This window comes from Brassica napus, chromosome C6 (assembly GCF_020379485.1).
Source record: "Brassica napus cultivar Da-Ae chromosome C6, Da-Ae, whole genome shotgun sequence".
Taxonomy (NCBI): Eukaryota; Viridiplantae; Streptophyta; class Magnoliopsida; order Brassicales; family Brassicaceae; genus Brassica; species Brassica napus.
In genome coordinates, this window is record NC_063449.1 from 41334943 (window position 1) to 41347776 (window position 12834).

General features: G+C 33.5%; 2 protein-coding genes across 2 annotated transcripts; both read right to left on the reverse strand.

The window, feature by feature from the left end:
- Positions 1–7814: 7814 nt before the first annotated feature.
- On the reverse strand, positions 7815–9691 carry LOC106405603 (transcription factor TCP12). The gene is made up of 2 exons (XM_022704003.2): positions 8195–9691; positions 7815–8087 (listed from the first exon to the last, which is right to left on the reverse strand). Exons 1-2 carry the CDS (start codon positions 9152–9154, stop codon positions 8079–8081), a joined length of 969 nt encoding a protein of 322 aa, XP_022559724.1. The 5' UTR covers positions 9155–9691; the 3' UTR covers positions 7815–8078.
- Positions 9452–11284, reverse strand: LOC106403514. Its single transcript, XM_048759927.1, has 3 exons — positions 11275–11284; positions 9918–11089; positions 9452–9817 (listed from the first exon to the last, which is right to left on the reverse strand). The coding sequence occupies exons 1-3, from the start codon at positions 11282–11284 to the stop codon at positions 9452–9454; spliced, it is 1548 nt and encodes a 515-aa protein (XP_048615884.1).
- Positions 11285–12834: the final 1550 nt, after the last annotated feature.

Genomic DNA, 12834 nt, shown 5'->3' on the forward strand with positions numbered 1-12834 from the left:
TATATTAAAAAAATAAAAATAATGTAAATGTAAATGTAAGAAAGAGAAATAGGAGAGTTTTTCAAAACATAACTTTCTAAAGCTTTTTTTTTGTTAGTTAGCACGACATAGATTTATTAATAGTTCTACTCATAAAGCTTTCAAGCATTTTTTTTGTTTGACCCAATTTCAAATTTAAATTCATGTAAAAGTTACAACATAGATTTATTAATAGTTATACTCGTAAAGCCTTCTACCTAGGGTAAAAATATCAGGTTTAAATTTATCAGTTGCGGATTTAGTCTCTCAATAGGGAGAGGGGGAGGGGAGGCTTCAAAACATTTTTTTTGTTTGACACAACTTCAGATTTAAAATTCATCATAAAAGTCAGTACAACATATATTTATTAATAGTTCTACTCGTAAAGTCAGCATTTTTCTTTGTTTGACAACTTCAAATTTAAATTCATCATAAAAGTTACAACATAGATTCATTAATACTTCTACTCGTAAAACTTTCTACCTAGGGTAAAATTATCAGATTTGAATTTATCACGGATTTAGTCTCTCAATATTGACATTTTGCAAATTCACCCAAATTTAACATGAAACCGTAAATAATGACAACTTACCTGAACAATTGACTTAAATTATTTTAATATTTTATTTTTGAATTACTAGGAAACTGGCCAAAAGCTCGTATATATTCACAGGACAAATTCAAAATAAATTAACTAATTTTAGGGTAATTCCAGCCATGACATAAAATTTTATGTTGAAGATAAATAAACCTGATATTTGGTGAAATAATATAATTTGGAATCAGATCAAATTTGGAATTTTAGAATCTTAGTGTAGTTGGCTTTATGAGAATATACATTTTGAACATGTGATCTCTTAGACCTATTTTAGGTGATCTACTGACATTTCCAACGGTAGTTTCTAATAAAATATCTAATATATTTAAAAAATAAAAATAATGTAAATGTAAAAGTAAGAAAGAGAAATAGGAGAGTTTTTCAAAACATAACTTTCTAAATACCCATTAGAACCTGTGAGCACAAGTGTGTATTTTTAATGGTCAGTTTTTTTATTTAAAAAATTACATTTATTATAAAATAATAATATTTTAGCACTTAGAACTTCAAAATGGATATTGAACTGTTGAGGTTGCTCTAAAAGTTTCAGCCGCCACTGTATCTAACTCATTGCTAGTGAATTAAATTAGTTTTAAACGTGTAGATTCATCATATTATATAAGTATATATAAGTATGTATGCGAAGTAGGAATTTTGGGGGCATTCAACTTGCAAAGCCTGTACGAGCTGCAGTGAAAGTCCATGTGTCTATGAGAATCTAGAAATAAGCTAAAGTTTTGGTAAAAAAAAAAAAAATAATAAGCTAAAGTTTGCCATAAGATCTACTTCTCGACATCCATATCCCATTTTCACATTCTTAACTTCAAAAAAAATAAATAAATAAAATAACTATAGGTTTTCTGTTCTGTTCTCTACGTCTTTAATTACATTATTGCCTATTACAGAGAAATCACAGACAAAAAAAAAAATTGTTTTCTCAAAACTTAAGAACGGTGACCAACTGAAACTATGCATTACTGTAATAAATGAATTCATCTATAATAATAGTAATATTTTAATCCCATATGAAAGTGCCCCCGACTAGCACATATATGATAGAAAGATCCAAACTATGGTTGGAGGGGGGATCTACGTTACGAACGGGGTCACATGCCCCCCCGGCTAAATTTTGATTTCTCTAAATAATCATTTTTAAACTAGCTCAATTCTTATGAAAGTGCCCCCGACTAACTCAAAATTTATGTTGATGCCCCCTACTAAAGTCTCTCCTAGATCTGCCCCCGAGCTTAGGAAAAAACAAGTTTTGGTCTGCAAAACCGATAGACACTCTTTTATTTACTTTTAACTTTAAATAAGAAATGGTCAAGTCTTAGGCGTAGTCCTTTATGTACACTCTTACACCGGATGAAAGGGTTGGTGTCTAAGACTATATTCTATATACAACTAGATTTAAGCGCGGATTATTTTATGACGAAAAATTTCACTAATAAGTTAACAAATATTTTATTAATTTGTAAGAATTTTGTGTATTTATAATATTTTTGCATTTAAATCAATGTTTTTGAATTCGACCCAAAACTCGCGGTTTAACTGGTTAATCCGATGATCCGACAATATTAATTATAATGTTGTTTGAAAACATGGATAATAGTATAAAGAAATGAGTATATTGTTTGGAAACATTAATAGTAGTATAAAGAAAGTATTATTAGTGATTTAATGTATGTTTAACTATAAAGTAAGAAGATGCATTTAATTTAAAAACTTACAAAATAAAGTTGAGGTCCAACACAATGTTTCTGTTTTAATAATATAGATGGTCTATGAATTCAACACCCTACTTTACACATTTTTACAATCCACGTCATCATCTCTTTCTTCCACCTATTAATTCAACACCCATACAAATTTTTTCACTACAATGGTTTTGTGTTATAAAATTCAACATCATACTCCACAAATTTTAATTCATATTATTATTATATAATTTTGATAGTTAAATAATTAAAAAAATTTGTTTGTAACTAAATGAAATAACTAAAATGACATAACTTAATAATTTTAAGTTTATTTTATTTTTATTCTTTACTATTTTTTTTACAAAAAAAACCTAAGATTAATATTATTAAAACAAATATACCATATAGTTGAGGTCCTAAAATTTAATATTGATAAAAATATAGAAATTACAATGAAAACAACATTTTATTATATATATCCAAATGAAATGAAAGTAGTTTCTATTTATAGATCATTAAAAATAATAAATTTTGATATAATTTTTATTTTGTAGCAAAATGTTCAAATATAAAAATAATTAAGTTTGAAATATTTGGTGGAAATAAAAATCATACAAATCTGAAATACCAATCACAATAGAAGATGTAGAAGAGTGGGACTCATTTTATGTTCTTTCAACTAGTTGAAATTATTCAACTGCTGTGAATCTATGTATGCTCTTTTTTAATTCAACACCCTCTTTACAATGATTTAATCAGTTGAATGAATTATTCAACAGGTACATTGCTGATGGTCTAAGACATTATTACTAAAAGTCTGATATTTGGTGAGCTCCTACAGTCCTATTTTTTATGTCTTTCTTTTATCTCCTTTCTTCTGCTCCATATTTTGCAAAAGGGCAGAGTATGATGTTATGGCCTTTAACGTACCCTTTGTGTTTTTTTTTTTTTTGCCTCTCTTCCGCTCTATATTCTTAAAAGGCTTCACTCTTGCCAGCTCTTAAGTATTTATCCAATCTGCTTTGTATGCAACATTCTACATAATATATGCTTTGCATATTTAATAGATACACCAACGATCAAGGTTAGGTGGTCCTACGAGAAAAGAAAAGCAAGAAGGATACCACATTCGAAGGTTAGTTTTCTCGATCTGATTCTCGTAGTTTTTTTTTTTTTTTTTTTTTTTTTAGATCGGAGAAAAGTGCCTCGTCTCTGTGTTGTGTCTTTGAATATTTAAACTTCTAGGGTGGAAGATATATAAATAAACCTAAAGCATACGCTTTATGGTCAGGGCCGGCCCTATAAAATTAAAAGCCGGAAGCAAACAACAAAATTTGGACCTATTAATTAATAGATTTGAAAGAAAAAAAGCATGAAAAACGTTCAAAAAAGATTTTAAAGATTCGAATCTGTGACCTTTCACTTTCAGACAACATAGATACACCAAATAAATTACTGAAGATTTTAAGATTATAGAACCGAAATTTAACATATTCTTGACAGGACTGTAAGCAAGTGCTTCTAATGCTTGTACCCAGGGTCGGTACTGTTTATGGTAGAAAGGATGGAATATTGTGTAGGCAGAATATTGTACAATCTATGCGTACTAACTCTGCATGTCATATTTCAGTTCTTAGATACTTAGATGTTACAATATATTATACTTATGACAAAAGGCGAAGGAGTTTTTACTACCCTCTTAAAACTTCAACTACGCACAATTTATTAGAACAATATGTTATAACGGGAAAATGGTTCATACCCCTATGAACTAGTTGTTTCCGGTTTTTTCACACACAAACTTTTAAGCCATGCCAAAAAACACATGAATAACGGAAAAATAATATTCCCCTATGAACTAGTTGTTTCCGGCTATTTCACACACAAACTTTTAAGTCATACCAAAAACCACACGAACAATTCTATTTTTTGAATTACATACACAAACTATCGATTTTAAACAAATTCTCCTAAAACCGTAAATGGTGTTGTTTAAACGTTAACTTGGTTTATGACAGGTAGATAGTCGGTTTCATTTAGGTTGATAAAAATAAAATACTATGTCATTTTGTTCTTCTTCTTTTTGTCAATTACCCTTCTTCTTCAGAAATCGTTTTACTCTTCATAATCAATTGAGAATAAAAAATTTTACTCTGCATTTTCGAGTTATATGACATAGTAATTGGTTGGGTAGATATTTTCGAGTTATATGACATAAAGCATAAAAAGAGATCATATGACATTAATTTCTGGATTGAGGAAAATATATAAATCCCTGCAGGACCGGAACGTAAGAGTAACATCCGCTTACGGAACCAATCAAGCGTCCTAGACTACGCCAATTTTATAGTTCCTTGTGACAATACATGAAGATTGGTAAGTTCTTCTATCTTCAAACCGTCTCTCCACCTATCATAAGCCAAATTAACGTTTAAATAACACCGTTACGGTTTTAGGAGAATTACTTTAAAATTGATAGTTTGTGCATGTAATTCAAAAAATAGAGTTATTCATGTGGTTTATGGCATGACTTAAAAGTTTGTGCGTGAAATAGCCGGGAACAACTTGTTCATAGGGGAATAAGTCATTTTTCCATTGTTCATGTGGTTTTTAGCATGACTTAAAAATTTATGTGTGAAAAAGTCGGGAACAACTAGTTCATAGAGGAATAAACTATTTTTCCATGTTATAACTACGGTGCTATAGTTAGGAGAGGTATTAGAGCAACCTTATTGGTTAGATACTCACTAAGTATCTAACTAATATGATAATATTATGTTAAGTAAAAATTAGGTTAATAAACTATACTAAAATTGTTATCTCCAATGGTAAGATACCCACTAAGTTTCTAATCACTGGTTTTTTAAATTTTATTTTAATGCAATATAAGTTAGAAAAAATATTCTTGAAAACTTTTCTTAAATCTAAATAAAATATAAACATATGCAATTATACTTAAAATTATTTATTTATATTAGTTAATTTTATTTATATATATTATTTATAATAATCCCAATAATAAAAGAAATAATAATACTCCATCCCTTTCGATTTAATTATCGTTGTAGAGAAAAACTATTGTTTCAAAATAAATGTCGTTTTAGAGTTTCAATGCAAAATTTATTAATAAGATTCTTTACTTTATTTTTTTATTGGTTAAAATATGGTTAGGTGTATAGGTAATTGTGTTTTTATTTTTGAAATATACAAAATCATATTTTTTCTTAATATGTGTGTATAAACATAGAAAGACAATTAAAATGAAACGGATAATTAATAATAGTATCAACATTTAATAATATTTTTTAGTTTTGAAATTTATTGTTTTATACTATTACATTAATTAAAAAATAATATACTATTATTGCATAAACTTCAATCATTTCAATTTAAAGTAGTATTACTACATTATTTTAATTTATGAATAATGGATCTTGTTAGATAGCTAATTTTATTTTAAGATTTATACAAAAATATAAAATTATTTTTAATATCATATAAAGAATATAACTAAGATTTAAACCGTAGATGTTTTTGGTTTTATTAACAATAACATTAGCCAACCATAAATTGACAAGTGTCAGATTCTGTGGGTTCTAAAGAGATGATATTAGTTTTTTGATTCATACACTCTTTTGAATACCTTCAATGGAGCTTCTCTAGTAGCCTTGAAGGCTTTGGCAGAACTATGATTTATCAGTTTTTAATTTTTATAAAAGTTGAGATCGTATATAATTATTTTTAGTTCGGTTTGGTTTCCCTTTGGTTTAATGCAATTTTGTTTGATTTGATTTGCTTTTAGTTAAAAGAAGAATCCATAGATATATAAAATTATTCTTTCGGCATAAAACAATAATATATTTTCTTATTTATCTTTACATTTATTAAAACTCATTGGGTAAATTTTGGTTTGGTTCGGCTCAATTTTCTGGTAAGGATTTGTTTAGTTTTAACCATTTGATCGGCCCATCTTAAATTCAGTATATTAAAGTGTTTTTATAGTAAATCCACCCTTTATTTATAAGAAAATTAAATGGCTTATTTGGGCCTAAGGCCTATATTATATCACTGGTTCCACTTCCACTAGGACTACTGCACTAGGGTAGGGCATGTAGCTTCGTGTAGCAGCGAAGTTCATGTAGATTTTTGGGTTAAACTTAGAGCATGATTAATCCGGAGTTCTTATGATAAAGTTTTTAGCGGAAATTAAGAAACTGTTTATTAACTTTTAACTAAAAAAGCTAATAACGGGTTCTTAAATAAGGACTTTAAAAACCGGTTCTTAGTCTTTTTAGTTAAAAGTTAAGAAATAGTTTCTTAACTTCCGCTAAGAATCCCACTCTAAAAACTTCGGGTTAATCATGGTCTTAGAGACATGCATTGTTGCGAAGTTCATGTAGATTTTTGGGTTAGACTCAGAGACATGCATTGTTATTATATTGGAACTCAGAGAAATATCGTCTCATATTGGAATTCAAAGGAAAAAAACATGGTGATGTAGAGAATATCCTGCTCATTCGTTGTTATGAATGTAGAAATTCTACGTTGTTAAAAAAAACTTCATTTTCTAGTAAAACGGTATGTTTATTTAGTATTTAATCTGATACATGCGGATGTTCTGCCATGCAAGCTGGGACAAATCAAGGATACTTCCTTTTGTTGTTGTTGCTTTTCTTATTAATTTGGATAATTTTTTTTCTTATTGTTTGATATATTTAGTTGCAGGTGCGGAATTAGTGGTTTCCACAGCAAATATATAACTGATTGATGCTTAACCTTTTAATTGAGACTATGAGGTCATCCATATTTTTCTTATATATTAACTGCATGATATGATGATATTGATATGTACAATTAACATGTTTATATATGCATATATAATAACATAACATGCTTTTGCGTATACATATAACAACTTGGTAGCTACATGTCTACGAACAAAAGAAATCATATATATATATTCTCTAATTACAACCGAATACCAAGTAGGTGACAAATTTACAACTGATTTTGAAGAAAGAGAAAGTATTAACCGGATTGTGATCCAACAATTAACACGTAGAGCATATAATAATAATATCACGTAAATATATAAAGAAACAGGTAGATGTTTGCATATATAGAAAATTCACAAAAAAAATATTATACACAACCTAACATATATTGTTTTTTTTACATCACCTGACATTTATTGTTATATATCTTTGGAATAGGGTTAATTAAGGCTTCTTTACGTAAGACTAGCAGTTGTTCCTATCAATAAAAAATCTCTAAACCAGTATATAAGTTACCACATATAATTGATAATTGATAATTGATAATTGATAATTTATAATCAAAATCTTATAAGTTTGCTATGTGTTTAATTGTGTGCTTTAGTGCTTCTAAAACTTGTGATATAACTTTTAAATTTCCTATACTAACATAAATAGAAAGACAACCTACTACAGAATGCAAACAACAACAAACGCCATTGTAGAAACTTGCTAAATAGTTAATTATTTGAAACCACAAAATAATTTATATCATTTAATCAAGCGGTCAAGAGCTTCAAACTAATTAGCAGACCAACTCCACACACACAAATGTCTACATATATATGAGTTTCTTATGTTGATGCATACAGAAACTCCCAGTACCACATAAGAATAGAGCATTGTCATGATGATCAGTAGCAGAGATAATCGCATAGGAAGAAGATGAAATACGGTTTCTCTCCTCATCTACTCATGCTGTTGAAGTTGTGTTATGCTCCGTTGGTATCACCATTCCTGGAAGTAATAAACATTAGATATTTTATCCTTAATGAAAGTTCTTGACCCCCAAAATAAATCATGACTACATAATTTCGGGCTTTTAATTGACACTAAGTTGTTACCTGCTTCTGAAGCAGTACCTCTAATTGAGATAGACTTGCGTAAGATTCCTCGGAGTCTCCAAAGATGGAAGAAGAGCTAGCGTCACTGTTTAGTCCAAGAAACTTCTCTATAGTTCTTACAGAATCCATTTGATACTCAACCATGTTCACATTAGTTGTACTACTTTCTTGTTCTGGGCTTTTCCCTTCTACTTGGGCACCACCGGTTAACTCAATCTTTTGTGATTCTTGAATAGGATCTGAAAATATTTTTGAGGTATCAATTAGTCCTGATATTCTCATCTTCATCTTCGTCAATGTTCTCTCTCTTGCTCGTTCTCTAGCTTTCTCTCTTGACTCTTTCTTCTTACAAGAGTTCTCCACCGTCTTTGTTCTTCTCCTTGAGACTTTCATTGTCTCCTCCTTTGCCTTTTCATTATCCTGAAGATGCTCATCGTCTCCTTCTCCTCCTCCTGATGCATCTACACTTTCTTTCACTTTTCTTATGGAAGCCTTTGATTGAGAGATAAGCCACTCGATCGTCTTGCTCGCCTTGTCGAAGCCCAACATGTCTTGAAGATTGAAGAATTTACGAGCAATCTGTTGAGACAGTCTCATCCTACGGTCTCTAGGACCTTGAGCGGTACAGATCTTACTATGCCTGTCCCTTTTCTTTCCCGTTCTTCTCCGTGGAACCTTTTCTAAGGTGGTTCCACCAACGCACTTGTCCTCAAGCTTTTTGCATAATTTTCTCGGACAATCAGCAACATGTGTTGCTGCATCTTGCTGCGCTAACAAGAATGAGCTTATCAGGACAGATTCATCAAGAAAATCTGAAGAGAAAGGAAAAGAAGACAAAGGGTAGTGATGGTGAGAACTAGGGCTTTGTATGGGAGTAGTGAAAAAAGGAAGCATGGTTGCTTGATGGGGATTGAAGGGATCAAAGAGGTCATAGCCACTGGTGTCTAAAGAAGGAAACATTAGATTGAAGAGATAGATAGGTAAACTAACTATAGACACCCCCTCCCTTCTTCAATCAATCCGTTTGGTTCATCAGTTCTTGAGGTATAAAGATTGAGGAAGAAGGACAAAAAGCGACTGTGGAAAGCCAAAACTCTAAAGCACTGCAGGCTATTTTTTTCTTTTTCTTTTTCTAACTCCCAATGGGAGATACCATTTCTGAATTTAAAGTTTTACAAGGTGATTGTTTCCAAAAGAAAGTACAACATTACTCATGCGGAAAAATGAACCTCAACAAAATGAAATAGATGCTTTGGTCTAACCCTGTATCCTTTCAAACCAGAGAAAGAGATAAGTAGTCGTCGTTGAATGTCGCCGGTTTCTTTGAGCAGCAGAGGGGAGAGCTCTTTGCTCCATATCGAGAGAGTATAGTTTTGCTCTAAGGAGAAGGTAGATATCTTTCACAACAGAGTGAGCTGGCTTTGAAGTCTGGTTGTGGAGTCGTGAATTCCGTTCTTTCCAAATGAAGTAGACAGCAGCTTGAATGACCAGATTGTAGATAGTTTTTAGCTTTCTATCCAGCCTAATAGATATGATCCAAGGAACCACCATTGCAATCTGTGTTGGGATAGCAAGACCACTCCTTGCGAACATAGTTCTCAACACCGTCAACGAATAATCACACTGAAAGAATTAAGTGCTCAATCGATTCTTCATTTTGCCCACAAAGCAAACACACAGCTGGGACGTCGAGGCCCCAACTTCTCATCCGGGCCCTTGTTACCATTCGGTCTTTCATGACTAGCCAAAGAATGAATCCATGTTTAGGAATTTGCTTACCGAACCAGACAGCCTTGTACCATGAAACTCGAGGAGGTTCTTGATATAGAGATGTCCAGAGTCTTGATAATGAGAACGGTGAAGGAGGCTCGTTTACTTCGTTTCTCCACAAGTAGTAATCGTCCTCTATGTCATGAACATCAGGAGGTTGTACGGGAAGCACATCACGAAGGGTAACAAGAATAGAGTGTCTACTCCTGCGAGAGACAGACCAACCATCTTCCCTTACCACTGACGAGACTGTCGCATCGGGAGGAATTCCAGATACTTGAGGTCCCAAGGGCCCTGTGAGTATCCGAAGAGGACCAGCATTTGTCCAGTCGTCATGCCAAAATGAAACTGTTCGCCCTGATATGACATGACATGTGATGAAAGGCCTTGCTGTCTGTCGAATATTCATCAAGCTACGCCAAATCCAACTCCCGACGTTTGAGAAATCAGCAATCCAGAACATGTTGTCACTTAGATAATGTTTCTTTACCCAAGCAACCCATAAGGAGTCTGAACCTGAGAAGATCTTCCATAGCATTTTAATACCATAGATAGTATTAATTCCCTGCAACCGACGAAGTCCCAAACCACCACAGACCTTAGGAGAGCAGACTGATTCCCAAGCTACCTTTGCACCACGAGCAGAGGCATCTGTCCAAAGAAAAGGATTTATAATATTTTCCAAGATGTCAAAGCAGCCTTTTGGAAGAGGATAGATGGAGGACCAGAAAGTGATCATGCTATATATAACTGACTGAATCAACTGTAGCCTGCCAGCGAAAGAAAGCTGCCGTGATGTCCAAGAAGTCACTCTTGCTCGAACTTTGTCCACCAAAGGCTGGTATTCTCCTCTGTGAAGTTTTCTTGGAAGCAATGGAAGCCCCAAATATCTAACAGGGAGAGAGCCTTGGGATATACCAACTGAGGAAGCTATATCTGCCGAGTTGATCATGTTGTTTCCATCAAGAAACAAGCAAGTTTTCCGAAGATTTAATGCCAGGCCAGAGCTCTGCTGGAAGTCTCTTAGAACTGAGAGAATACCGTGTAATGATTCTGCTGATCCGTCGAAGAATATCAGTTGGTCATCAGAAAAACTTAAATGAGTTACAAGAGGGTCAACACAGTCTGTATGTAAGCCAAAGGTTCCATCTCTAACAGCAATATCCAACTTCTTTGATAAAAATATCCATGTCCATCACAAATAAAGAAGAAGAGATTGGATCTCCTTGTCTCAGACCTTTCTTCCCAGGAAAGAAACCTACAAGCTCACCATTGAAGGCAACAGAGTAGTAGGGAGAAGAAATACATACCTCTATCCATTCAATAAAAGGAGGTGGTACTTGCAGCGCAAAAAGAATATTAAGGATAAAGTCCCACTCCACACTGTAAAAGGCTTTTGAGATGTCTACTTGGAGACAACCCCTTCTTGTCCTCCCTGTTTTGTGAAAATCTGCAACTAACTCTGAAGCAAGCAGCACATTATCGCTTAGAGCTCTCCCTTTCACAAATCATGTTTGATTGCTTTGCACTGAATCCTGAGTGATTGACTTCAGTCGAGAGGCCAAAATCTTTGAAATAATTTTATAAACAATATTGCAGAGGGATACTGGTCTGAAGTCTGAAAGAGAAGAAGCTCCAATGGTCTTAGGAATAAGAGATATGAATGTTGCATTAACTTGCCTTGGCATTTCCGAAGTAAGGAAGAAATTCCGAACTGCATTTATCAAATCCTGGCCAACCAAGTCCCAAGAGGTTATGAAGAATTCCGCAGAGAAACCATCCGGCCCCGGAGATTTGCACTTTGGCAGGTGGAACAAAATATTTTTGATTTCCTCAGCAGTGGGAATTGCAACCAGCGCTTCCATCCCAGAGCTTTCAAACCGATAAGGATGTATTGACTGAAAAAAAATCAATTCCGTAGGGCGAGACATCAGGGTTTGATCTTCCTTGAAGGTATGAGTAAAATCTCACCACCATGTCTTTCATGCTCTGAATATGTTATCAGAATCAGTGAGAAAGTGGATAACGTTGCGCGATAGATTTGCCTTGACAGATTTGTGGAAAAAAAGTAGTGTTCAGATCTCCTTTTGAAGCCCATCTCACTCTCGATTTTAGCTGAAAAAATTTCTTTTCAGCAGCTGCAAGGACAAGCCACTCCTCACGAGCTAAGGATTCCTCTTGAAATAGGGCTTGAGAAAGGCTTCTCAAATTTCTCAGTTGGATTCTCTCCAGATTCTAAAAAGCTTCTCTTGTCCTCCGCTCAATGCCACTAAAGCGAGAGTTGTTTATGAACTTGCAGCAAAGCTTTACTGATCGCAATTTCTGATAGAGAGAAGCCATATGGGAGGAGGAGAAGACCGGGATCGCCCAAGCAGAAGCCAATAGTTGCTCGTAATCCGGATGAGAAGCAAAGAAGGAGAAGTACATGAATCTCGATTTCCTTCTAGGTTCCTCTGCCCTTATAGAGACCAGACAAGGCGAGTGATCTGACGTTCCCGGGGCGTCAAAGAAAGCAAAAGAGTTGGGGAATTTTCCCATCCAACTCTCATTGATGAGAGCTTTATCCAACTTTATGGATCTTGGAGAAGTTGGAGATTTGTTGGACCAGGTGAAAAAACCTCCCCTATAAGCCAAGTCGAATATTTCACAATCAGATAAGCATTCTTGGAAGTCAGTCATTCCTCCTGGTGAGATGTATGAGGGATAGAGTGAGTAAGCTTCAGAAGCTGCTAGTACTTGGTTGTAGTCTCCCAATAACAGCCAAGGTTGGTTATGCATCACCGAAGCTTGGGCAATCTATCTAATAGAATTCCATAGAGGGAGACGCTGAGAGCGCTCATTGTAAGCATAGATAAAGCAGACCGTAAATG